The sequence below is a fragment of the Mustela putorius genome, unplaced genomic scaffold (genome assembly GCF_011764305.1).
Source record: "Mustela putorius furo isolate JIRA1106 unplaced genomic scaffold, ASM1176430v1.1 tig00000743_pilon_pilon_pilon, whole genome shotgun sequence".
Lineage (NCBI taxonomy): Eukaryota > Metazoa > Chordata > Mammalia > Carnivora > Mustelidae > Mustela > Mustela putorius.
The window spans coordinates 2,596,237-2,624,154 of NW_025421464.1; the positions used below are offsets into that span (position 1 = coordinate 2,596,237).

General features: G+C 43.9%; 1 protein-coding gene across 2 annotated transcripts; it reads left to right on the forward strand.

Moving 5' to 3' along the window:
- The first annotated feature begins 279 nt into the window (after positions 1 to 279).
- On the forward strand, positions 280 to 27,918 carry MAPRE1 (microtubule associated protein RP/EB family member 1). 2 transcript variants are annotated; one of them, XM_045084077.1, is made up of 7 exons: positions 280 to 408; positions 6,721 to 6,844; positions 13,977 to 14,122; positions 16,880 to 17,087; positions 19,777 to 19,898; positions 24,415 to 24,567; positions 26,180 to 27,918. In XM_045084077.1, exons 2-7 carry the CDS (start codon positions 6,724 to 6,726, stop codon positions 26,234 to 26,236), a joined length of 807 nt encoding a protein of 268 aa, XP_044940012.1. In that variant the 5' UTR covers positions 280 to 408; positions 6,721 to 6,723; the 3' UTR covers positions 26,237 to 27,918. The 2 variants fall into 2 exon arrangements, with proteins under 2 accessions (XP_044940012.1, XP_004746694.1); XM_004746637.3 differs by lacking the exon at positions 280 to 408 and adding an exon at positions 751 to 955.

Below are 27,918 nucleotides of genomic sequence, written 5' to 3' on the forward strand. Positions count from 1 at the left end.
GCCCCAGATAACCCACTTCTGTAGAAATTCATTGGAAAACCAATTCTTGAAGCTCCTGAGGTGGAAGATCCAAACTGGATCCCGCCATCTAGGCGGAGTCACACCCGGTCTGGGGCGGGATCTCATTGGCTTTGTCAGACCACGTGGTTGGGTGCTTTGGCGGCCGGCGCCCCGCCCCTTGGGCGCCTCAGCCGTCGATCACTGACCGGGCCCCGCCCCCGGCGCGTGCCTGAGTCCCTCTCTATAAAAGGAGCCGGCGCGCAATGACGAACCTGTACGTCGGTGCGTAACGGGGGGGTGCGTGTGAGGTCATCGCGCGGGCGGGCGGGCGGGGTCGGGCGGTTTGAACGAGACGAAGACGGAACCGAAGCCGGGCACGGGCAGTGGACGGGGTCCTGCCGAGAGCCGGTGAGCCAGCTAGCGGGCACGGGGCGGCGGCCGGGGGACTATCGGGTGGGCCTCGGGCCCGGCAGGCGCCGGCGGGCCCTGCGGGCGGTGCCTGGACGGCTCTCCACAGCAGTGCATATCGGGCCGGGTGGGGGGAAGGGCGGGGCCGTGACCCGACGCGCGGGCTGGGCTGGGGGCGCGCGCTCAGCTCTGCCAGGGGCGGGGCCTCGGGCCGGAAGTGGGGGCTGCACCTCGACGGCGTGGGGGCTTCTGGGCCGCGGCCTAGGTGTGGGACTCGGACAGCGGTGGTGAGAGGTTCCGGGTTAGTTGGGCCGGGGTAGGCGGTGTGTGTGGTTCAAGTGAGTCCTTTTGGGAGCTCTGGCGACCTCCACTGTAGGAGGCGGTGTCACCTGATGGTCAAGAGTTCGGTTGGAATTCAGACCGTGGTTCCATTCCCTGCTGTGCGACCTTGGGCAGGTGCTGAACCTCTCAGCCTCAGTTTCCTCATCTGTAAGACGGGGACAACGATAAGACTGCCGAAAGCTCTTGTCACAGCACGTGGCAAAAAGTAAGAGCTCAATGGTTTCCTTCCTTTCTTCTCTGGGCATCTGTTGGGCGCTGTGCTGAGCAAAGGCCTGTTCTCCAGGCGTCTGCATTGTGGTGGGGAGACAGATAGGAACTAAGGAAATGAATACATGAACAAGATAATTTCATATAATTACTATGAAGACAGTGTAACAGGGTGATATGAACAGTGCTTTTTCAGCCCCTGCTTCACAGCTGTCCTGAGGTGCTTAAACAGTTTGGCCTCTCCCTCATTTTGAGGATGAGCATCCTGAGGCCTGTTGAGGGAAGGTACACCAGGCCTAGCACTCACTTACCTGTTGGGATGTTGTAAGATAATAATAGCGGCTCTTGGCTAATTGGGCACTTGCAATGTGCCAGGCATTGTGTTAAGTGCTTGATGGGGCACTGTATCATTTAATACCACACTATCTCAGATTCTATCTTCATTTTACAATTAAGGGATTGAGACTCGGAAAATTCAAGTGATTTACTTCATGCTGTCCAGCTGTTGGCTGAAGCCACATCTGTGATCATGAGTCCAGGCTGTCATCCTCTATATTATGCTGTCTCCCAGAGAGCTAGTGTGTTTCCTACCAGTGTGCCATTGGTGGTGCTGTGTCAGAGTGCCCAGCATGGTTTCTGGCACAAAGAGAAGCTTAAGACTTGATGTGCTTTTCACTGAAGTGTTTTCGCTTAAATTCTCATTTAATCCTCACCACCCCTTTGTGCAGAATATGTTCATCTTTTACAGGTGAGCCATTTGTGATCCAGAAAGGTGAGGTGTTTACTCAGGGTCACATGGTTGTCTTCTGGCGGTACCTACCTCCTTCCCTCCCTCCCTCTCTTTCCATAGGGCTCACTAGGATGCCTTGAACGTAATAGGGTGTCCCTCAGCCAGCATCCAGTCAGAATGGGTTTGGGAACATGCTAGGAGAACTGCTGAAGGAGGAGAAATACCTGGGGAGGAGGTAAGAGAGCTTTTTCAAGGCAGCTGAGCCCTGGATCATGGAGCTTTTAAAGGTGAGGCTTGAACAGTGGTTGTGGGGTTTCCATTGAGGCCAAGCAATGAAATCCTTAAGGAGGAAGAGTAAGCTGTAGCTTACTCAAGGAGATGTGTCTCTCCTTGGTTCCTGATAATAGTATTTTGCATACAGTATGCATTTCATTTATCCATTCATTTTGGATTTTCAGTAGGGGAGACACTTGATCTGATTTGTGATTCAGGAAATTTGCTGTGGTTGCTGTGTAGGGACAGATTAAACTGGTGAGACTAACATGAAGGCTGCTTCAGTGGATCTGGATGAGAGAGTAATAGCTCTGAGGACTAGACTGTTTTGACTGCCTGGAAGAGCCAATTAATTGGTTGAGTCGGTAGATGTTTATTGCATATCCACAGGGTGCCTAACCTTATGTATTTAGTGGCTGCAGAGTTTGTGGAGCACATGGGACCAGGTATTAAGGTACTGCTAATGAAAGAGTTTTAAATTATATGATGATGAAAGGCCATTAACATTTTCTGAGCTGGGGTGTGGTCAGGAGACACACGTGGCTGAACCAGCTGCTTAATTTTATGGTAGCATGACCTATACAATAGTCAGTGTATGTATGAATGTCACCAAAATAGTTTACAAGTACTTAGCCTGGGACAATTTTTTGTTTGGATGTGTCTCTCCTTGGTTCCTGATAATAGTATTTTGCATACAGTATGCATTTCATTTATCCATTCATTTTGGATTTTCAGTAGGGGAGACACTTGATCTGATTTGTGATTCAGGAAATTTGCTGTGGTTGCTGTGTAGGGACAGATTAAAGTGGTGAGACTAACATGAAGGCTGCTGCAGTGGATCTGGATGAGAGATGGTGGCAGGTCTTGGGCACTGTTTTTGGCACTGGAGGCAGGAGGATGAGTGGGACTAGGTCTCTTCCTACCCTGGATCTTGTTTGTTTCATACCTATTGTGTGTCAGATACCATGCCAAGTATTTTATGTACCTTATCTCATTTAAACCTCACCTCGTAGTTTTTAGATAGGTGGCATTAACTCATAAGATAACTAAGGTGTACTGAAGTTGAGTAACTTGCCCAGAGTTATACAGCAAAAGAGTGACAGCTTCACACTCAAACCGAGGTCTTCTTGGCTTGAAATCCTCAGGTCTTTCCATAGAGCAGATTGCCTCCTGGCTCAAATCCAGTCTGGGAATGATTCAGAAATGAGAGATAATGACAGTCCAGTGTGATAATGCCAATTGTAGAGGTTTGTATGAAGTGCTGTGGGAACTGGAATTAATTTCCCAGTGGAGTCAGAAACGAAATTGTGTTGGGTTTCTTGTATAAAGTGGTTTTATCGGGGCACCTGGGTGGCTCAGTGGGTTAAGCCTCTGCTGTCGGCACAGGTCATGATCTCAGGGTCCTGGGATTGAGCTCCACATCAGGCTCTCTGCTCAGTGGGGAGCCTGCTTCCCCCTCCCCCTCTCTCTGCCTCTCTGCCTACTTGTGACTTCTCTGTCAAATAAATAAATAAAATCTTTAAAGAAAAATGGTTTTATCATTGGAGTTTAAAAATGTAAGAGTGTTGATGGTTTACTTTCTGAAAAAAGCTTATATAGATAAGCTTTGATAGTGTCTTTGATAGTGTCCTGCCAACCTGAAAACATATAGCATTTACTGAGTGCTCACTGTGCGAGGAACTGTGCCAAGTGATGGGCAAATATGGGATGTGAGGGCACAGACCTGGTAAGTTATTTATCTTGCCAGCTCTCAGTCACCCTGCTTATAAAAAGGGGATTGGTTGGGTAGATCTCTGTCTCTTCCAGCCCTCACATTCTTTAACTATATGGCTCAATGAGACATGCAGGAGACTGGTATGGGAAGATCAGTTCATACTCTAGGCACTAGGTGGATGGAAAGAAGTGCCGCAGGAGAGCATGGGCTCTCGTGATGGCTCCAAGTTTGCTCTTGAGTTTTTTTTTTTTTTTTTTAATTAATTAATTTATTTATTTAAAAGATTTTATTTAATTATTTGACAGGCAGAGATTACAAGTAGGCAGAGAGGCAGGCAGAGAGAGAGAGGAGGAAGCAGGCTCGCCACTGAGCAGAGAGCCCGACGTGGGGCTCGGTCCCAGGACCCTGGGATCATGACCTGAGCCGAAGGCAGAGGCTTTAACCCACTGAGCCACCCAGGTGCCCCTGCTCTTGAGTTTTTACCTCCCGCCTCCACTGGTAATATTGGTGTCTCAGGAAATGAGGGAAATTGTTAAGTGTCAAGGTCACTATGAAATCTGGTACTTTTATAGTTAGTTGTTTGTCCTCCTGGTAACTGACCAGGGATTTCATTAAGTCTGAATCAACCTACCCCTCCGTCATTGCTTGAGTTTTCCTTTCCTACTGTGCTCTACCAGCAGTTGGGGTGCTTTTTCAAATATATTGGGGAGCAAGAATTCCCATCTGCTCCAAGGTTCTTCTAGCTGCACTGAGAATCGAATTGACATGAGACAGATTGACAGGAGAAAATAAAACTTAGTAGGTGTATGTACAGGGAATGCCAAAGACAGGCAAAATGAGCTCTGGATGTTACTCTCAGAAGAAGCAGGTAGGGGTCTGGAATTTCAGAGGAAAGGAAAGCATTTCACAGTGATAAGAGTAGGTGTTTGGCAGTTAGATGTTTGCCCTGCCATACGATGGATCACTTAGATAAAATTTAACTGGGAAAGACCCCCAGTTGATTCTTCTATGTGGTTACCAGAGGGACAAAAATTTTTTGGCTCAACAGGGTCTCCAGTGCCTTCAGCTCAAAATAATCCACTTGCCAAAGTGGCATGTTCGGGTGTGGGGGCTGGGTGTCCTGAACTCCTTCATAGACTTAAAGGAGAGTGAATTCTCCCCTCTTTAAATCATCACAATGGGGGTGCCTGGGTGGCTCAGTGGGTTAAGCCTCTGCCTTCGGCTCAGGTCGTGATCTCAAGGTCCTTGGATCGAGCCCCACATCGGGCTCTCTGCTCAGCGGGGAGCCTGCTTCCTCCTCTCTCTCTGCCTGCCTCTCTGCCTACTTGTGATCTCTGTCTGACAAATAAATAAATAAAATCTTAAAAAAAAAAATAAATCACCACAATGGGTTTCTTAACAATTACAGAATAAAATTGAAACTCCTTACAATGGCTGGCCAAGTCCTAACATGATCTGGCTTTTTCTTTTCCCACTTCTGTTCCTCCTTCTGTGCCTCCCTCTTGCTTATTGGGTTACACCCACCTTTCACATCTCCATGTGGCTGCTTCCTTCTGATTGTTAAGCTCAAACGTCAATTCAAAGAGACTTTTCCCTGACCACATTACCCACCACCCCCATTTTCTAAATGGTCGATATGAAATGACATTTGTTGGTGTATTTGGTCCGTGTCAGACTTCAGTACTAGAACATGAACTACCTGTGGATAGGCAACTTGTCCCTCTTGCTTATGTGTTTCCTTGGCTCTTGAACAGTGCTTTGTAAATGTTTGTTGACTGAATGAGGATGATGGTGGCATAAACATTTAATAGCATTTTAAGTTATTATGTTTCTGTGTGTTTGTTGTTTTGAATTTGAAAGCCTGTGGGGTGCCTGGGTGGCTCAGTGTTAGGTGTCTGCCTTCAGCTCAGGTCCTGATCCCAGGGTCCTGGGATCCAGCGTGCTCCCCGGTGGGAGGCCTGTTCTCCTTCTTCCACTCCCCCGCTTGTGTTCCCTCTCTCGCTGTTGTCTCTCTCTGTCAAATAAATAAATAAAATCTTTAAAAAAAAAAAAAAAGCCTAGCAGAACAGTGAGGGGCAGCATTTGCTAGTGGCAGGGAAAGAATGTGTCTTGCAGGGCTGGGCAGGTTTGGCTGCCAGTTCCCAGGGCTTCTAGGTTGAGCCTCTCTTTCCTCATATGTAAAGTGAGGAGAACGAGATGAGCCTTGTGGGGAGTTGGCAGAGTAAATGACAAGTATCTGTGAAGCTCCTCAGGCATCTGGTCCCCAGGTGGTTCAGGAGAGTGTTGGGACCAAGGAGCCTTCACTGTAAGGTCATTTCCCACCACGTTTGTAGTACACAGGTTTTTGAAAAGTTTATTTACTGTTTTGCTTATGAAAAGTGGGTATTTAAAGTCTTTAAAGAAAAGTTGGAACATAACGAAAAGTATGAAGAGGAATTAATAAAGGCCCACCATCTGAAGGAAACTGCTGTGAATATTTTGATACTAATCGATAAGTTTTCTGAACAGAGAACGTTGTTTGTGCATCAGCTTCCTTCATAGGGCATTTTTTTTTTAAAGGTTTTATTTATGAGTGCATGAGAGAGTGAGAGAGAGCATGAGCTGGGGGAGGGTCAGAGGGAGAAGCAGGATCTCTGCTAAGCAAGGAGCCCTATATGGGGCTCCATTCATCCCAGGGTGACCTGAGCTGAAGACAGGTGCCTAACCAACTGAGCCACCCAGCACCCCCTTCATTGAGCATTCAGTCAGTCATCTCTTTACTTAGTGTTTCTGGTTCCTTAAAATTTAATACTAATGATATTAGAATGGGGCCTAAGTTTTAGGCTGGCAGGGGTTGGGCAGTTCATTTAGGGTTATGCCTGTGTGTGGCAGTCCAAGTTCATGGCTGGAATCCTAGTGTCTGATTTGGTCTCTTGGGGAAGAATGCGAGGCTTAAAAATTTGAGTCTACTACAGGTCTGCTCTGGGTGACTGACTCTTCAGGAAATGCTTGCTCTCCCTTGTGCACCTAATAACGTAAGCCCTTCTCTTTTCCTCTCGTGCTGTAGAAGATGGCAGTGAACGTATATTCAACATCAGTCACCAGTGATAACCTAAGTCGACATGACATGCTGGCCTGGATCAATGAGTCTCTGCAGCTGAATCTGACGAAGATCGAACAGTTGTGCTCAGGTAAGAGAAATCCACTAGACTATTTCTCCAGGAAAGCCTGCAGGTCCTTCAGGAATATACAGGCCTGTATCTGACCTCAGAGGCTACAGGTTCAGGTTCTGTGTCTGGGCTGCCCTGTTTCTTCCTTTTAGCCCTGCCCCAGTTCCACTTCTAGAAGGAGCTGTGCTGAGGGAGAGTGTGCTTCTTTGCCACCATCTTGACATTCTGAGGCCTGTCGCTTAGCCCAGCTTCTCCATCTGCACTCTTGGGCATCCAGATTTGAAATGTTTCCTTCAAAGATGACATTTGTAACTGTTCTAGTTTATATTAGTTTTATCAGTAGCATGTCTTACTCCCAAATAGTACAACACCAAAGTCAGGCAAATGCCATTTCAGCCACAATTTTATTGAACTGTTGCTTAACAAGGATATTACAGAGAGGTAATGATTTAAGACCAGAGTAGAAACTTTTTTTCCTCCCCCGTGTATACTTTTTTTTAAAAGAATTTATTTATTTATTTGACAGAGACACAGCGAGAGAGGGAACACAAGCCGGGGGAGTGGGAGAGGGAGAAGCAGGCTTCCGGTTGAGCAAGGAGCCCTACACGGGCTCTATCCCAGGACCGTGGGATCATGACATGAGCCGACGGTAGAGGCTTAACGACTCAGCCACCCAGGCACCCCTCCTGTGTATGCTAATTGACATTGAAAAAACTAGAAGAAAATAAAAAATGCCGTTAGTTCCATTATTCAGAGTCAACTGCTGTTGGGCTGTTTTCTTTCACTTTTCTATGCACGTTTATATATTTGTGTATGTTCCAGGTTTTTTCACTTGACTCTATTGTGGATATTCTCTAGTGTTATTCACTATCATAAAAATAAGTTGTTTTTAATGACCTTGTGCTATTTCTATGGTATTCTGGAATTAATATGTTTCTGATTTGGGAACATTTAGGTGGCTTCTAATTTTACCATAGTGATTTCTAGAAATAGAATTACTAGATCAGAGGGTATGAACTCTAGGATCTTGGTAATTATTTTTCGTGAAGATGTTATTGGTTTCTACTTCCTCTAAAGACTTCCTGTCTCATCTTTGGGGGTTCTTCTGACTGCCCTGGACTGTCCTCACATGATAAGGATTGTGTTGGAATTACCAAAACTGGGTCTACCAGATAGAGGTGGGGTTAAGAGTATGCCAGAAGGATGAGATGTATATGTTGCTGCTACTTCAATTCTTACCGTATTTGTGGGAGAGAATTAGAATTATTATTGGGTGTAACAACAGTAGTCATTTGATTGAACACTTATGTGCCAGGGTTATGTAAATGCTTTCCCAATATCTCTTCATGCAGTTCTCACTATATCTCCTATGAGGTGGAGATGTTTATTAACCCCAGTTTACAGATGAGGCACTGGGCTTAGAAAACTGAGTAACAAGTCCTGGGTTATAGAACCGAGAACAGAATTGAGACTCGAACCTTTGTTCAAATCAGGAGCCGGGGTTCTTCAATCCCCATGCCCTGCTCGGCAGGGGCTCAGACTTTTCCTTTACCGGTGCCATTTTGATTTATTTATGTATTTATGAATGATTTTATTTTTAATTAATCTCTGTATCCATCGTGGGGCTTGAACTTTCAACCCCGTGATCACGAGTGCATCCTCCACCAACTGAGCCAGCCGGGTGCCCCCATTGCTTTTGGGGTGTCCGGGTGGCTCAGTTGTTGTGTGTCTGACTCATAATTTCATCTCAGGTCATGATCTCAGGGTCATGGGAGGTGCCGAGGGGGGAGTCTGCTTGAGAGTGTCTCTCTCTCTCCTGCTCTTCCCCTGCTCGTGTGTGCTTGCTTGCTCTCAAATTAATAAATACAGTTAACTGCTTTCATTTATATTAAATAAAATGAATTCAGTTCTGTTCTTCCTTATTTTATAGCTGGATCCCAGTCTTGCTCTTAGTTTCATTTGCTCCTCTTGTTCCATCCTCTGTGAAGGTTAATCTCCATTTTGCAGATGGTTGTGGGGAGGCTCTTTAGGAAGTTGTGTAGTGAAAAGATGGTGTGCATGAGTCATGCTAGTCTCTCACTCGTTACTTTAGTTGTGGCAGGCACAGGTTAGCGTAGGCCCAGGTTGTTAACCTTAGACCTGTGCTGTCTTCCCCCCCAGTTTCTGTTTCCTCAGTCCCATCATCACATCCTCATTTGTTTGAGGCTCTTAAAGCACTTGCTTGTCCCGTGTTTTCTGACTAATGTGGGGATGAGGTCATCCCGGTTTTCATCAGGGCCAACTTTTTCACCAGGAATTTCTCCCTAAAATTTACCTGTTTTCTTAAATATACTTTGAAATATATTTTTCTTAATTTAGATTTCTTCTTTTAAAGATTTATTTATTCTCAGAGAGAGAAAGGGAGAGAGCATGTAGGTGTGGGTGGAGGAGGGGCAGAAGGGCAGAGAGAATCTTGATCAGATTCCTTGCGGGGCTCGATCTCACAGTACTGAGATCGTGACCTAAGTGGAAATCAGGAGTTGGATGCTACCGACTGAGCCACCTGGGTGCCGCTAGATGTCTTTTCATGTGTAGGTAAGTGGTACACATATGCTCTGGCTCCAGATTTAACCTCATTCAGAGAGGGAGCTGTTGTGGGTAGTTAGAACTGGGTGTGAAGAGGCTTCAGTGTGCTCTGAGCTGTGTGATTTTGGACAACTCCTTTAAACTGGGGTAGTTGAACCAGGCCCACCTGTAAAAATAGCTCTCAGATACGGAGTCTGTGCCAGACCCTGGATGTGAGTGTAGATCTCTCAAGGGAGTGTGCATATGCTCATCTTACAAACAAGGAGACTGCCTGTGGGGCACAGCTTATGCATTGCAGAGCCTGGTTTTGAACCCAGATCTTTCTCACCACAGAGTATACACTCTTTTGGCTGCATACATATCTTTTTTTTTCAAGTTGTATCTTTTTAAAAGAAGCATTTGGAAGAGAGTTAGACAAATGGCAATTACATATAATTATTGCAATGATATTGTCTCATTGAAAATCCCTGTGAAGAATTTCAGCTTTGCAACCTACCTGCCATTTTTCTTACCCTGGATAAAGTGCTTTTCCATAGCAGAGAGCGCTAAGTGCAGGACACTTAACTATGATTTGTAAGCAAACTTTATTCATTCGTAGCTAGTTTTCCTCAGAGGTATATACGACTTCTCTCCAAGTATGTAGATGGTTGCATGGTGTTTCACTTTGATATTTAGAAAACTAGGACTCAGTTTTCAGTGTGAGGCCAAACAGGATGAGCTGCAGACACGATGTCCCTGTGGAAGGCCTGCCGCTGGGGCATCGGAGTTCTGGAGTAAGTGAGGTTCCTGAGACCCTTGTGTTTTCTGAGGCCTAAGCAGAATCCCAGTAGCCTTTAACGCTGCTGGTCCCTCCTAGTCTTATCTCCGATGAGCCGAGGATAGAGCTGACTAGAATTTTCTACGAAACCCAAACCTTGAAGGGTAGGAATAGGTCTTTCTCTTGGGAGCACAAAGCTCTGAGGTCCTACACCATTAATGTGCTGGTTGCCTCTGAAATGGCTGAGGTTTGTCAGCATTGTGACCCCACCCTGCCCCGCCCCACCTGCCCCAACAGTGAAACAAGTCTTTGCTTGGCTCTTGTTAGGTAAGGTGAGGATAACTTTCTGTCATAGTTGGTAGGTTGTTTAGAGATTCATTTCCACTCCATAGTCTCCTTGTGTTTGCGAGCTAGTCATCAAGTATTTTGGAAAGATAGTCCTCAAGGAAAGAATGATTTGGATGAGGGATTACTTGTATCAGAAAGGGGATGCTGGTTGTTTTTTGTCAGCCAGTCCTCTGTTCCTTCACTTCCATTCCATGTTCAGGACCTTTGCATGTTTCCAAGGGCCCAGCACAGTTCTTTGAACCTGTAGAGTGGCCCTCACTGAGTGTTTTCGGCTCCCCCTTCTCTTGTCTTCTCTGCTCTAGCCTGGCCTCCATAGTTCCTTTGCTGCATGGATTAGGAGACGTGCGTGGTGTGCAGACACTCCGTGGCATATGCTAGATTTCCTTATTTCTCAGGCAGCTGGTGTGCTGATTGATCGCTTCTACTATTGGATATAAAGGTTGTTTCTGTTTCTTACTCCTGTGAATAAAGTTAGCATAGCCAGTTTCATAAGTGAATCCTTGCCCTATTCTTTTTTAATTACTTTCTTAGACTGTATCCCCCTGCCCATGTGTTTATTGGCCATTTATACTTCTTTTGTGAATTGTCCTACTTGCTTTGTCCATTTTTAATGAGGTCTTAGTTTTTCTTTCTGTATCATCTGTTTCAGCAATTTGCAACGTGGCATTTATTTTCCCCCATCCAGGAGATGCTTCTTTATTCAGCTGGAGGGTATTGTAAGAGGATATCGTGACACTGTGGAAAAGAGCAGTGGATAGGGAGGGCAGGATACCTGGGATCTGGTCCTAAGCTTTAGTCTCTGGCCCTGTGATCTTGGGCCACAGTTTTTTGTCCTCCATTTTTAAATTATAATGGCTCTAAGGATTTTTCCAGCTCTAAAATAAAGAACTATGATAGTTCTTCAAGCAAATTTTTTTCTTTTTAAAAGATTTTATTTATTTGATAGAGAGGGAGGAAGAGCAGGGGGAAGAGGGAGAAGCAGACTCCTGACTGAGCAGGGAGCCCATCAAGGGACTTGATCCCAGGACTACAGGATTGTGACCCAAGCGAAAGGCAGACATCCAACCAGCTGAGCCACCCAGGCACCCCAAGGAAGTATTTTGTGAGAAGCAGATGACCATTGCTTTCAAGTGGTTCGGTTGACTTTAGTGGGAAGTCAGTGGCTGGCCTGAAAATAGTGTGTATTTAGTAAATGCATACAGAAAAATACCTTTCACGTATAACACAGTGCTGTGGATATAGATGCCTAGTAGATTATTGTGTGTGCACGCATGTGTGTGTTTTGAGTTGATTTGTATGCATCAGGATCCAAACAAGATCTGTATATTGCAGTTGGTAAATTATGACTTTAAAATCTCTTTTAAAATATAACAGGGGCACCTGTGTGGTTCAGGTGGTTAAGTGGCCAACTCTTGATCTCAGCTCAAGTTTTTGATCGCAGGGTCGTGAGTTCAAGCCCTGTGTTGGGCCCTATGCCAGGAGTGGGGCCTACTTAAAAAAAAGTAACGTATTACCCTTCTTTATACTATTAGTTTGTTAAACTGGGTCATTGTCCTCTAGCATTTAGGAAGCTATTTGTGTCCCTATTTTAAAAATATAAATATTGCTAATTCAGTGCCTGGTATATAGAATTCCTTCAGTATATTTTTATTAGATCCGGAAGTAAATTTGGCACCTCGAAAACCAGGCTTTCACTTTTTGATGCTTTTTTTCTACTCAGAATGTCATTTTGGTCATGGAGGTGCTTCTGCTCTTTGCATCTTCTTTTCAAAAATAATGATGGTGGCACTGTTTATGCTAGAACTGGCAGGGAGCCAGATTGATCTGATTTAAAGTAAGTTGAATATGCATATGATGGTAGTCTTATTCTGCAGAACACGTTTTGCTTAGTCACCGGATTTCTTGCCTCTTTCCCTGGCTGTTTCCTTTGGCACATCAGCCCTGCAAGGGCACTAAGTGCACAGTGAAGCCTGCCCTATCTTAGGAGAGTGCAGTTCGGTAGGCATTAGAGAAATTACATTCATGGGAATTCTAAGCCCCAAGAAAATACTTTTGGGGAGGCTGATGGGAAAAAATGAGCAAGTGGGGGAAGGAATGGAATTGGAAAGAAATGGGATGAAATATATGTAGTTGTTTTCTATAGTTGCTTTTAAAATAAAAAAAATTAACTGTTTATAAACTGATAGGCTAAGTTTATTTAGAGATGTAAAACCTCAGGGAGACAGACATCTTAGAAAAACATTTATTTAACCTAGGTCAGGGGATGACTCTTTGAAATACTTGGGAAATCCCTCCTCCTGCTGGTCAGGAGGAGGGTATATCCTTGCAAAACAGCAGACAGAATCACCTCTTTTTCCCTTCCTTCTCTTCTAGGGATTCATTTTTCCTTGTATTGGTCATTTTATTGTCATATTTGTTTCTTTTTCTTTTTCTTTTTCTTTTTTAAAGATTTTATTTATTTATTTGACAGAGTTCATAAGTAGGCAGAGAGGCAGGCAGAGAGAGGAAGAAGCAGGCTCCCTGCTGAGCAGAGAGCCCGATGTGGGACTTGATCCCAGGACCCTGAGATCATGACCTGAGCCAAAGGCAGAGGCTTAACCCACTGAGCCACCCAGGTGCCCCTGTCGTATTTGTTTCTTACAAAGTTTTAACATTTCATGGGAACATTTCTTCTCTCCTTATCACAGGCTTCCGGATTGCAAGTATGTTAGAACTTAGGTGAAACCAGTCTTGTTATAGATTTTGAGAAATTGACTCTGACGTCAAGTGGTATTGAAGTTTTTGGGTTTTGTGGTTCACTTTTTTTTTTTCTTTTAAGTTGTTGTAAGTAAACTGCCCACAACATGGCTTGAACTCTCAACACCAAGATCAAGAGTCACATGCTTTACCGATTGAGCCAGCCAGGCACCCTATTATAGGTCTACTTTACAACTTTTTAAATTGTATGTGGGTTAAGTAGGTTTGGGTAAAAGTTCATGCTGCTTCTTTGTTTATTTATTTTAAATATTTATTTATTTATTCTAGGGAGCACATGGGGTGGGGTTGGGGGAAGCGGGAAAGCCTCAGAGGGAGAGAGAGAACTCCCCACTGAGTCTGGAGCCCAACTTGGGGTTGGGAGGGGGGTGCTCAATCTCACGACACTGAGATCCTGACCCGAGTCAGATGCTCAACCAACTGAACCACCCAGGCACCCCAGTTCATTCTGCTGCTGTTTTTTTTTTGTTTGTTTGTTTTGTTTTTTAAGATTTTATTTGTTAGAGAGTGAGAAAGCACAAGCAGGGGGAGGGACAGAGGGAGAGGGAGAAGCAGGCTCCCCACTGAGCAGGGAGCCTGATGTGGGGCTCAGTCCCAGGACCCTGAGATCATGACCCCAGCTAAAGGCAGACTCTTAACCGATTAAGCCCCAAGGCACCCGATCCTGCTTCTTTAATCATAGTATTTAATGACCTAAGTGTGTATATTAATCTTCTGTTGTTCGTTCAGGTGCTGCCTATTGTCAATTTATGGACATGCTGTTCCCTGGCTCGATTGCCTTGAAGAAAGTAAAATTCCAGGCTAAGTTAGAACATGAATACATCCAGAACTTCAAAATACTACAAGCAGGTTTTAAGAGAATGGGTGTTGACAAAGTAAGTAAATTTTACTTTCATTTGGGTGTTTCTTAATTAGAAACTGTTACTAAGGATGTAGATGTTGGCCTGTAACTTTGGACATTTTCTACCCGCCCCCCTCAGTTCATATAATTAAATTTTCTCCAGCTAAAATAGGATTTATTGGGAGCAGCATTTCTTTGTACCCTCTCCCCCGGTTCCCTGTTGTCCTCTCCTTTATTTTGAAGTTACTGGTGTCTGGAGGAATCTGCCTATAAATCTGTATTCACGATTTTTAAAAAAATAATACTGTTTAATCTTTATTAGTCTGAGATTTAATCCTTTTATCTCTGGATTTACTTTTATAAAGCATACCATATGATAGAATAAGTAGTTCTAAGAGAAGACTCTAGAATTATTGCTTTTTATAGTAGGGTACAAGGAAGATCCTTTGTGTGTGCTGACAACTTCCCTTTTGCCCCTAAGGATATTTGAAAGTAACAGAAACATAGTCCACCAGGCTTCATTAGGACAAATATTATCTCTGTTTTAGTAGATAATGTATTACACAAAATTAAGCAGCCTCCCCCCCCCCATTTTTCTTTCTTTTTTTTAAAGATTTTATTTATTAGAATGTGAAAGGGGGGAGGAGCAGAGGGGGAGAGACAGAATCTCAGACTCCATACCAACCATAGAGCCTGATGGGACTCAGTCTCATGACCCTGAGATCATGGCCTGAGCTGAAATCAAGAGTTTGATACTTAACTGACTGAGCCACCCAGGTGCCCCAGAATAGTTTATTCTTTTAAGCCATTTTATGAGGAAATGTTTTTTAAAAAAGTTTGTCATACCTTAATTATCTTGCTGGTGTATCTGGTCTGTATTTACTTAAAAATCAATCTTCCTATAATATATGAAATATGTATTTGTATTGAATGAATATCATTTAGATACCCAGCATAGTTTGGCATAGTTTATGTGCAGTAATTTTTCTTTTTATAGAATTGCTACTTTATTTTTTTGAACAAGGAAACATTTTTTTTCTCTCTCAAGGATTTTATGTATTTATTTGAGAGAGAGAGAGGGAGAGACACAGCAAGAGACGGAACACAAGCAGAGAGTGAGAGAGGGAGAAGCAGGTTTCCCGCTGTGCAGGGAGTCCAATGTGGGCCTTGATCCCAGGACCCTGGGATCATGACCTGAGCCAAAGGCAACCGCTTAACGACTGAGCCATCCAGACGCCCCATGCATGAACAAGGAAAATTTCTAAAGCATACAAAAGTAGAGGGAATAGTGTAATGATGTCTCGTGTATGTCACCAGTTATCAAATGATGGCCAGTTTGTTTTAGATATCCCTTTACCCCACCTGCTGTACTCACAGATTATTGAGAATGAGTTCCAGATAACACTTCGTTTATCAATGTTTCAGTATCATACAGAGTAATTTCTTAAGATTCTATTTATTTGCTCAGAGAGGTGGATATAGTTCAAAATATTATGTACATTCATTTTTTTGTTTGTTTGTTCTATTTATTTATTTGATAGAGAGAGGGGGAACACAAGCAGGGGGAGTGGGAGAGGGAGAAGCAGGCTTCCCGCTGAGCAGGGAGCCCGATGTGGGCCTTGATCCCACCTTGACTGAACACCGAGGTGCCCACATACATTCATTTTTATAAAAGTATCATTGCAACTGGAATCCTTGATGAGTTAAAAGATAGTTAAACTCTGGCCGACAGTCTAATAATTTGAAGTAATACCTGATAACAGGTATTTTGTACAATAAAAATGTTTACAGGATTATATTTTAATAGGTTTGGAATTACTTGAAAAACATACCAGGGCACCTGGGTGGCTCAGTCAGTTAAGCGTCTGCCTTTGGCTCAGGTCATGATTCCAAGGTCTGGGATCAAGCCCCCCAGGAAGTCTGGACTTCCTGCTCAGCGGGGAGCCTGCCCCTCTCGCTCCCTCTGCTGCTCCTGCTGCCTGTGCTTATGCGCACTCGCTGACTTTCTCTCTGTCAAACAAATAAAATCTTAAAAAAAAAAAAAAAGGAAAACATACCATTTTGTAGAAGTCTGATCTGGGACAGATTATTACCTTCACCTATTTTTTTTTTTTTTTTTTAAGATTTTATTTATTTATTTGACAGAGACCGCGAGAGAGGGAATACAAGCGGGGGAATGGGAGAGGGAGAAGCAGGCATCCTGTGGAGCAGGGAACCTGATGCGGGACTTGATCCTAGGACCCTGGGATCGTGACCTGAGCCACCTTGGCGCCCCACCTTCACCTGTTTTTAAGACAGAAATTTACCTCCCCTGCCCTTCTTTTTTCTTGATGAAAATTTTTTCCAGCTTTTTTGCGATGTGATTGACAAGACAGAATTTTCTTTAACACAGTTCACTGTAGGTACCTGTGGTTGGTTTGTGCTCTGGGTTTCCTACTTGGTGATGGGCACTGTGGCCATGCAAGTTGCCTGGGAGATTTACTCTTCAGTGGAATGAATGTCTTATGATGTGCTTGGAATGTGTGTATGTGATTAATGTATAATATGTGTTCTTTTGCATTTCTGATTCCTTTTGATGGGGGGGTTGGCAGGTCTAAGTACTTTGTGGAAGGCAAACTGTTTGAAACTTGCTCTATAAACTTTCAGGGGCTTACTTAGCACCAAGTTCTTGCCTCTAAACATTTTTTTTTTCCTTTTGGTAGAGCTTTATACTGATTTGATGCATGGACACGTTTGATGCTTGCCAAAAACCTCTTGCTTTGGGCTAAATAGTCTTGGTATTTTTCTGCAGATAATTCCTGTGGACAAATTAGTAAAAGGAAAGTTTCAGGACAATTTTGAATTTGTTCAGTGGTTCAAGAAGTTTTTTGATGCTAACTATGATGGAAAAGACTATGACCCTGTAGCTGCCAGACAAGGTCAAGAAACTGCAGTGGCTCCCTCCCTTGTTGCTCCAGCTCTGAACAAACCGAAGAAACCTCTCAGCTCTAGCAGTGCAGGTAAAACTACAGAACAAAAACACCATTTCCGCACAAGAGTATTCCAAGTATTCGTTAATCATCCGTTCATTCAGCCTTCAGCCAGAGGGTTTTGAGCCCCATAAACTTAGGGAAATTAAGGAGCATAATCCCAGCCTTGTGGCAGGATTATGATTGTGGCATCAGGCAGACCTCTGTTTGTTCCTAGGTCTCTCTAGCCCTGTTTAAGCCACTTTATCTCTTACCCACAGTTTCTTTCTCTGTAAAATGGGAATTTTGGTATTTGCCCCAGAGGGTTGTTCTTGAGGTTTGAATGAATTACTTTATGTAATGTTGCCAGTACTCTTTAGTTGTATGGGCTAGAAATTCCTCAGGTTAGCTCACAAAAGGGAGCTTTAGTTTGAACACAAGGCCTTTTCACAGGGCCCTGAGATGGGAAGTTACAACCAGACTGCAATACCCAGGAACTGACGGAGATTTCTAGGTCTCTTAGGAACTGTGCTTGGCTCTCTGCATCATCATTCTGTCTGCAGACCAGCTTCCTGTGCTTATTGTGGGCTTCCCTGGCCTCTCTAGAATTTGAGCTGCTAAGTGGCTTTGGCTTGCTATGATGCCAGCAGAATCTGGGAGGCAGTTTTTAGAGACCTTCTCTAAAAGGTTTTGGCTTGGTAGGTTTCCCAAAACCTCTTTGCAGTTGCATATTCGTGGAACATTTGTATACCTAGGGACAGGGCAGATGTTCTTCAGATGCTAACTTCTCCTTTTCCAGAAGAGGAAAGAATATTAGTTAATGAGAGAGAGGCTGAACTATCTGATAAGTAGAGAGGGGCATTGTGTACTTTCTAATTTTTATAGCTTTATTGAGATATAATTCACTTGCCATACAGTTCACTCATTTAAAATGTACATTTGAATTCTTTTTAGTGTATTTGCAGATATGTTCAGCTATCGCCACAACCAATTTTAGTATGTTTTTGTTACTCCCTAAAAGAAACCTTGTTTGTGTCCCATAGCAGTCACTTCCCATTTTCCCTTAGCTCTTCCCTCCCCCCCTCAACCCCAGGCAACCACTAATCCACTTTGTGGATTTACCTGTTCTGAATGTTTCACACAAATGGGGTCATACAATATTGGTCTTTGTGTCTGGCTTCTTTAATTTAGCATTATGTTTTCAAGGTTCATGTCATAGCACCTGTCAATACTTTCATGTTCGTGTCATAGTACCTGTCAGTACTTCATTATTTTTAGTGGCTGAACGATACTGCATTGTATGACTATACCACATTTTACCTTTTTATTTTAATTTATTTTGGGAAACAGAGGGAGAGAGAAAGAATCTTCAGCAGACTCCATGCCCAGTGCAGAGCCTGATGTGGGGCTTGTTCTCACAAGAGAACGAGAGAACACTGAGATCGTGACCTGAGCTGAAATCAAGAGTCAGACGCTTAACTGGCTGAGCCGCCCAGGGGCCCTCACATTTTATTTATTCTTTAGCTGATGATCATTTGGGTTGTTCCCCCCCTTGAACTGTTAGGAATAGTGCTGCTTTGAACATTCCTATACAAGTTTCTGTGTGGGCCTGTGTTTTCATTTCTCTTGGGTATAAATCCGAAGATACCTACTTATGGAGCACAATTTTTTGGTCATATGGTTCCTCTGTTTAACCTTTTACAGAACTACCTGAGTCTTTTCAAAGTGGCTGCACTGATTTATATTCCCATCAGTAGAGTGTGAGGGTTCTGATTTCTCCAGATACTTAGTGCTTAGCTTGCTAGAATGGGGATCTGCATAGATGCTGGGAACAGGCAAGTGGAGATTTGCAGTAAGCATTTAATCTTGGGGATAAAGATATACTAGAGATCACCCAGAGGAAGTGCCTGTATCTGCAGGTGAAAGCCTTACAGTTATTGAACATTTTGGGTGTCAGGAAGATCAGATATTTCTAAGCCTGGCATCATGTACAGCTTTACAGAATAATTGCTAAAGAAATTATTAAAATCACGAACCATAAATTTACCTCAAGGTAGCCTGTTCTTGATTATTCTTGATTGTTTTAACCACACTACTCTTTCCTTACTTTGTCAGCTTTTGGCTCTATTCACAGAGAAGTCTGTAAGTCCTAGTCATGGCACTGCTTTCCTCTCCTAACCCTCCCAACCTCCTTTTACAAGGTGAGCAAGATGCAGGTTTTGAGGTAACAAGTGTTAAGATCAGTCTGCCACCCTTCTCTTCCCAAGCCAAGGAGTTTGAGGTTCTAAGATGGGGGACATCTTATTTTCCAGATGGGAGACGTTGGGCACCCGGCAGCAGCTGGGACTGTGAGCCCACTCCTGGCATGAAATTTGTCTTTGCTCCACGAAGTTACCCTCTGTGTGGATTTGGTTGGAGCTAGGTTAAGGTAGATTGTTGGTGTGTGCCAGAAGGACTGTGTTGCTTTCAGATGATAGTGCTCTTTACCCCAGCAGAAAAAAGACCTCATAGAGGGACTCCTTCCCAGAACAAAAGATGGTGGCTAAAATTGGTACCTAACTCTGCTGCCATAGAAACCGTTCTGGGCAAACACGGGAGTGCGGTCTTGCATGCTGAGCTCTCTACATTGGGTCCCTGCACAGCACAGCTGTGGAGGGCCGTTGGTCACAGGCTCCTCTTGTCTGGTGGGTTTTTTATCTTGAAGTTTCTCTTCTTAAAAAAAGCTCTGCTGCTCTCTCAGCTCCACAGAGGCCCATTGCAACACACAGAACTACTGCAACCCCTAAGACTGGCCCGGGTGTGGTGCGAAAGAACCCTGGTGTGGGCAACGGGGATGACGAAGCAGCCGAACTGATGCAGCAGGTAGGCACCGCCTCTGTCCGAGACAGGAGTCGCTTCAGGAGTAAAGGTGCTGGGCAGCCCTGACCAGGGGGAGGCTTGTCTGTGTTCTTGGAGGAAGGCCTGCCTTGTCCCCCTGCTGAAGCAGTCCTCGGCGTGAGTTGTGAGCACTTTGGGTGCTGTGTGGGAACTGGGAGTGTGGGGGTGTGGGTGGAAGAGTGGGAGCGGGCGTGTCTAAGATGTGTTAGTGTGACAGAAGCCAGTGTCTCTGGAAACCCGCCTGTACAGTAGAACCGTGTTGAAGATCTCCGGAACACCTCTCAGCGTTCTGTGGGATTCACAGAGTGTCTCTTGAATTTTGGCTCCGACAGAAGATAAAGGAGAGTTTCTTTCTAAATAGTAAAAAAGATTCTGTGGTGTCTGTGCTGAAATCCTGGGTCACTAGAGATCTAAGTTAGAGTGGAACTGGTGTGGAAAACTCTTCTGTGATTTGGAATGTATGCTTCAGGATTAAATATCCTAAAGGTACTTAGCAGAGGTCTCTGGATCTGAACAAAGTTTAGACTTAGACATTTTTTCACCAACCCTTATAGTTTTGTTTGTTTGCTTTTGGGTGATTTTCTTCATTAATTCCAGTTTTAAAATCAAGGATGCTCTATGATTCCTGTGTGTTTGAAATTGAATCCTTTCACTTTCCTGAAAGCCAAGTCCTAAAACCTAGGGGCAGTGGCCTCACTTGAACCTGGAACCTCTCATGACCCTAGCCCTGCTCCTAGGAGATCAGGACCTAAGAGCCTGCCCAGAGACGATATTTGTTTGTTTCTTTTTTGTTGTTGTTGTTGTTTCTTTGTTTGTTTTAAAGATTTATTTATTTGACAGACAGAGACCATAACCGGGGTGGGGTAGCGGGGGGAGCTGGCTCCCTGCTGAGCAGAGAGCCCGATGCAGGGTTCCATCCCAGAACCCTGAGACCATGACCTGAGCTGAAGGCCGAGGCTTAACCCACCGAACCACCCAGGCACCCCTGTGTTTTTTTTTGTTTTTTTCAGTCTTTTTTAAAGATTTTTTTTTCTTTATTTGATAGACAAAGATCACAAGTAGGCAGAGAGGCAGGCAGAGAGAGAGGAGGAAGCAGGCTCCCCGCCAAGCAGAGAGCCCGATGGTGGGGCTCGATCCCAGGACCCTGAGATCATGACCTGAGCTGAAGGCAGAAGCCCTAACCCACCGAGCCACCCAGGCGCCCCCTTTTTCAGTCTTTTGATTTGTGTGTGCCCTGTGCTTCTAGGTGCTGATGTTAAGGTACCTTATCTGGGCCACCATCCCCATTAGTGTGGCTGCCTTGAGTACCCTCTGGGGACTGTCACTGTGAATGAAGTACAGAAATCCTGGGGAGTAAGGAGACTGCACTGTAACTGTCGGTTTCTAGGCAAGGATGTGCACAGGAAGCATAGGGGGCTGGGTGGCCAGCCCGGGCTTCTTGTACTCTAGAGGAGAAGATGCAGCGGATTCTGTGGGACTGCTGCTCTTGGCACAGCTATTGTCCTGTGTGGTGGGGCACAGGTTTTGGGTTGTATAGATTTGGGGATTTTTCTGGCTCTGTTGCTTCTACTTGGGGCAAGTCAGTTAACCTCTCTGAACTTACTGTGTTGTGTTGTGACTTACTTTTCTCATAGTAGTTGAGCTGATGTTATGTCAGGTCCCTGGAATGGCATTTGGGATAAAAGAGGAAAATGGCTGTGGATAAAAAGCAATTGTGATTATTATGGTTCTTGTCCATGGTCTTGATAGAGCAAAATAGATTCTGGAGTGTCTTTTTAAAAAAGTTCACATGAGTCAGATTGTCTTCACAAATGTTAATAATAAAAACAAAAATAATGGACATTTTTAGAGTGGTTTGCCCTTGTTCTAGTGAGTACTTCACTTCTGCATTAGCCCTGTGAGGTCTCACAGATAGGGACAATGTACCTGGGGAGGTTAAAATGACTTACCCGGAGGGTGGAGTCAGCTGCCCAAGCCCTATCTCCAGAGTACTGAGGCTCGCGCAGGCTTTCCTTTTTTTTTTTTTTTTTTTTTTTTTTTTTTTAGGTTTTCTCCAGGCTGCCGGGGTCCTTATCTGTAACACCCTGTTACTAACTCCCTTGGCTCTTTTACCTGGTCTGTCTGGCCTCTTGGAAGTATTTGAATTTGTGGCCTTTGACAGAGGTGTGGAGGTCTGGGAGACGTAAATGATGTGGGAAATAGAGCCAGACCAGCTTCTTAGGGCAAGAGGACAGCAGTGTATTCTACATGGATTACCTCATGCAGCAGTTCTGCATTCTTAAGGCATCCTGGAGTTTACTTTGACTTGATTTGAGTCCAGAGCAGTACTGTTCAAGAGAAATAGAATGCAAACCAGAAATGTGAGGCTCATACATAATTTTAAAATTTCTAGTAGCCACGTTTAAAAAAAGGGAAAAGAAAAACATGAAATTTCTTCTAATAACCCATTACCCAATGTATCCAAAGTATTACCATTTTAACATGTAACCAATACAAGTAATCGTCAGTGAGATACTTTATGCTTGAAGACCTTACTAGGTTTTTGAAATCCAGTGTGTATTTGTGTGTATTTAATATTTGCCGCCTGTCTCAATTGCATTGGCCACATTTCAAGTACCCAGATAGCCACTTGAGGCTCCTAGCTACTCTTTTGGCCTGTGCAGGTCCAAAGCATTCTCCTTAGGTTTTCTAGGTTATAGCTATTACTTTACTACAAGAGAAGGTTTAAGAGTGGCATTGGCATTGATTACTAGCCACAGAGTTTTAACAATCTCCTAGGTAAGCATTTAAAGGAATGGGCAGCGAAAGCCAGTGACTTTCAGTGTATACTCTGTTTCTTGTGGAGATATATATATATATATATATATAATTTTTTTTTTAGATTTTTATTTATTTATTTGACAGAGATCACAAGTAGGCAGAGAAGCAGGCAGAGAGAGAGGAGGGGAAGCAGGCTCCCTGCTGAGCAGAGAGCCCGATGTGGGGCCTCGATCCCAGGACCCCGAGATCATGACCTGAGCTGAAGGCAGAGGCTTAACCCACTGAGCCACCCAGGTGCCCCTCTTGTGGATATATCTAATTGAATGATATCATGGAGGAAGCCTGCTTTGGCTCCTTAGTGGAGCCCAGAAGGCTGAGTTCTGGTGCCCTTGATGATGTGTAGGCCAAGGAAATTGGAGTGGGTTTGTGAGGAAGGCACTAGTGAACCTTGAGTGATGGACTCCAAAGTGTAGCATAACTTTTGACTTCCCTTTACTCCCAAGTCACTAATGTGATTAGTAGGCCTCTTCCCTGGCTCTTGGTTCTTAGAACTCAAGATTTAAGGCAGATTCCTATTGCTGGGGTTGGTCAGCTCTCTCCCTCCTCCCCCTTTTTAAAAGATTAATTTATTTTAGGGTGAGCTCGGGGAGGGGCAGAGGGAGAAAGAGGATCTGAAGTGGTTTCCTCGCAGAGCCTGATGCAGGGCTCGATCTCACCCTGAGACCATGACCTGAGCTGAAATCAAGAGTCTGACTCTTAAACTGACTGAGCCACCCAGGTGCTCCAGTCTTGCCCTTCTATCTTTTATCCTGTCTCATACTCCACTTTGTGGCTGATAGTTTATTTCTATACATGGTTGTTTAATTATTTATATTATATTTATTTCATTGAAATTCTCAGTTTTTTTCTTTTTTAAAGATTTTATCCATTCATTTGACAGAGAGAGCGAGAGAGGGAACACAAGCAGGCGGGGAGTGGGAGAGGGAGAAGCAGACTTACTGCCGAGCAGGGAGCCCGATGGGGGGCTTGATCCCGGGACCCCAGGACCCGAACTGAAGGCAGACGCTTAATGACTGAGCCACCCAGGTGCCCCTGAAAGTCTGTTTAGAACCTTGATTCTGGTTTGGTCTCTTCAGGCCTTTGATGATGACAGAATGGTCCTGGTGGTTCTGAACACCATCTCTGGATACTTCTTGACTGCAGCTTATGAAGAGGAGTTTTCTTCCACCCTCCGATAGGACTTGATCCCTTTGGCTATCTCTGGCTTCCTTGTGAGGCCATGGAGGAGCTAAAGCAGCTGTTTGCTTCAGTTTTTGCAGCTGGTTCAGAAGGTTGGACTAGATGATGATGTCTGTGGTGCCCTTCTGGCTCTCAAAATTCCCTGCTGCCTGAATTGCGTTCAGTCTCTGCACCTTTGTTTTCCTAGCTCGGCCTTCCCTGTGGCCCCAACCTGTACTTGAGCAGTACTGTTCAAGAGGAATAGAACGCAAACCAGAAATGTGAGGCACATACATAATTTAAAATTTTCTAGTAGCCACGTTTAAAAAAAGGGAAAAGAAAACCATGAAATTTCTTCTAATAACCTGTTACCCAATGTATCCAAATTGATACTAAACAGAAATGGGTTTTGATCCATGTTAGTGTGATGGAAGACCACGTCTTCGTTTGGCTTAGCGGTTTGTCTGATATGTTATTGGTATGTAAATGCTGAGTATCTCACCCTTTCCAATGTCTTATGCAGGTCAACGTATTGAAACTTACTGTCGAAGACTTGGAGAAAGAAAGAGATTTCTACTTTGGAAAGCTAAGGAACATTGAATTGATTTGCCAGGAGAACGAGGGGGAGAACAACCCTGTATTGCAGAGGATCGTGGACATTCTCTATGCCACAGATGTACGTGTTGACACCAGGATTTCTTCTTGCCATTTTTCCAGACAAAGTTAATTTTATCTGGTTGTTTTCAGCAAACTCAGTGCTAGTGCTTGTCCTGTTCCAGGATAGCAATTCATCAAAAGACTTTGACCTCTCAGAGTCATTCAGAGGTCATCTCTGCTCAGCCTCAGCCTCTGCCTTGAGGTCTGTGAGCCTTTGAGGTAGGAATAGGACAAGGAGATGGCTGGCTTGCCCAGATTCTGTGGTTTATGGCCGCTGATTGGTGATGAGTGCCACAAAATGCTCTTAACTCCACCATCCCCACTCCACCCCCTGCAACTTAGACCTCTCAGCTCCATTTTATCAGGCCCCCTGGCATGACCTGGGAACCATGCTCATGGCCTTTTTTGATGTCCCCTGCCCGTAGTTGTCGGATTGTGTCTTTGTTCCTCCTGCCCTGGAGTGTGCCTGGTTCCCATTTCCTCTCAGTACTTTATGGTCTTGGGATCCATGTGTATTATTACACAGCTGAATCTGCTGATATTAATCATGACATGCTAGCTGATCAGGGAAGACTGATTTTCCCCTACATTTAGGATTTGGTATATTGCTATGCCCATTGTTTAGTGGCTTTGCTTATTTATAAATCTGCACACCTAGTAAGGTCTATAAGATCAAGTTACAGTGTATAAGTGTTTTATAGTATGCTTGACAGTATGCAAATATAAGGAAATATTGATATTGTCATTAGCACTGTTCTCTAAATATGCCAATGAATTTTGGGGGATGAAGACAGATGACTGAAAAGATGGTACTTTGTTCAGTAAATCCTTATTCTGGGCTTGCTCTTTGCCAGCTTCAGTGAAACAAAGATGATGAAGATATAGGGTCCTTGGTCTAGTCTGAGTATTATTTTAGTGGCGTTCTATCTTAAGTAAATTCAGCTGTAGAGATTTAGTTGAAGAAAAAAACCATGGTGGTCAAAGGGGAATTCTGATTTTTATGGTGCTGTAGCCGTTATCACATGCCAGAATGCCCTAGAGTATGTGTGAGGTGGAAGCTGCAAATCGGCTGTGTCCTGTACCATTAATGTTGGATCAGTGTTGGCAACTACTGTGGGATTATGAGTGTTTTGGGTAAACCCACAATACCCACAGTGGCAGGCATGGTCCTTAAGTGCCATCAGAGGAAGGTGTAAAGAAAAGTTGGCTCTGTAGACAGCTTATTGCAAGGAGATTGTGTGGTATGAAACTTTTGTGATGACTTCAGGGGTTTTTGAGGGTTTATTTTCTTTTTTAAAACAACCTTATTGATTGACGTAATGATGTAATGAACTGTACCTATTTAAGTACAACTTGATGTGTGAAATCATCACCATAATCGACATAATTAAGAAATCCACTTTTGAAGATAAGTTTATGCTTAGTTTTTGCCTTTTGTGAGATGTGTTTCCACTGTCTAATAAAGTGGTGGTCACGTGGCCTTGTGCTAGTAAATATCAAATGTGCAGTAGAGATAGGAAGAGCCGTTGACTTTGAGAGGCTGTAAATACGAGGAAAGTGGCCCTATGGTAGAAACTGATCCTTCATTTGGTACTGAGTAATAGCTTTTCCCTCTCATTTTCCCATTTTAGGAAGGCTTTGTGATACCTGATGAAGGGGGCCCACAGGAGGAACAAGAAGAGTACTAACAGCCTGGACCAGCAGAGCAACATCCGAATTCTTCACTCCAAATCATGTGCTTAACTGTAAAATACCCCTTTTATTATTCTTAGAGGACTCACTGGTTTCTTTTCATGAGCAAACAGTACCTCTTCTTAAAGTGCACTTTGCAGAAGTTTCACCCCATTTCCAATGAGTTTGAGTTAGGAGCTTTTACCCTGTAGCAGAGCAGTATTAACATCTAGTGGGTCACCTGGGGAACAAAGAGGCTGACCATGGGGCTTACCGAGTGGACGCTGGTAACACTGATTGCTGGAGAAGGTGTTTTTATGTGATACACTGAGGTGGAGACCTCAGAGAAATGTAAAGACTGATTTGAATTTTAAGCTAATGTGAAATCTTGGCAGAGAACGTTTTAATAAATAAATGCCTTAAGAGTATTTAAAATATGCTTCCATATTTCAAAATAGAAAATGTAACATGACAGGACATTTTCGTGTTTGACATTGTGTCTGGGAAGGAAGGGCCAGACCTCTGGACCTTTGGAATCTGCTGTTCATAGGCCTTGCAGGGTTGCTTGAATCCTCAAAGGCCTAGACCTTGGCCCAAAAGGAGAGTTTAAAAAGTTGCTCTGTAAAGCCATTTGGTGTCCTTGACCAATAGTATCCCTGCTCTAAGAAGCAAGAGGCATTGTTGCCTGAATGAATAGAGGGTGTGTTTCAGCCCTGAGATGTTTGAGTCGAAGAGCTTGAATTTCATTGAACATTTCTCTGACGATTTTTCCAGTTACCCCTGAAATTTTTATGTATTGTGTTTTTTGGGAGATGAGGTGTGTCCAGTTTTTAAATCTAACAACTACTTTTGGGGACTTGCCCACATCTCTGGGATTTGAATGCGGGTCGTGTCCCATTTTACTGTCTTTTAAGTTTACATTGAACATGTTTCTCTTCTCTGCTCCCCTCGCCCACTGGGGACTCCTCTTTGGCTCCTTAAAGTTTGCTGCTTAGAGTGTAAGTTCAGCAGGCAAGTGGTCACGCTGCAAGTTCTTTCTGGACCTCTGGCAAAGGGAGTGACCAGTGAAGGCCATCGCTACCTTGGGATCTGCAAGGCTGGGTGTTCTCGGTACCTGCTGTCCACCGCCCTCCACTGTTATCGGAATACTTTGCCAGTGCACTAATCTCTTTGGAGATAAAATTCGTTAGTGTGTTACTAAATGTTAATTTTCTTTTGCAGAAGATACAGTACCGTGTCTGAATTAATTATTAATATTTAAAATATTTCATTCCTTAACTCTTCCTCATTTGCTTTGCCCCTGGCCTATTCAGTTCCTTTGTTTGGCAGAATTCTGCAAAATGTGTGTCACCCACTACTGAGATTGTTCAGCCCCTGATGTATTTGTATTGATTTGTTCCTGGTGGTAGCTTGTCCTAAAATGTGTGTAGAAAGCAGATATTTTATGATAAAATTGTTGTGTAGTGCATGCTCTGTGTGGAATTCAGAGGAAAACCCAGATTCAGTGATTAACAATGCCAAAAAAATGCAAGTAACTAGCCATTGTTCAAATAACAGTGGTGCTATTTCTCTTTTGTGGCCTTTTAGACTTTTGTTGCCCTAAAATTCCATTTTATTGGGAACCCATTTTCCACCTGGTCTTTCTTGACAGGGTTTTTTTCTACTTTAAACAGTTTCTAAATAAAATTCTGTATTTCAA

Coding starts and splice junctions, on each gene's coding strand:
- MAPRE1 (XM_045084077.1), top strand. CDS start 6,724: ATGGCAGTGAACGTATATTCAACATCAGTCACCAGTGATAACCTAAGT. Junction 14,123..16,879: donor AGAGAATGGGTGTTGACAAA/GTAAGTAAATTT, acceptor ATTTTTCTGCAG/ATAATTCCTGTGGACAAATT. Junction 17,088..19,776: donor TCTCAGCTCTAGCAGTGCAG/GTAAAACTACAG, acceptor CTGCTCTCTCAG/CTCCACAGAGGCCCATTGCA.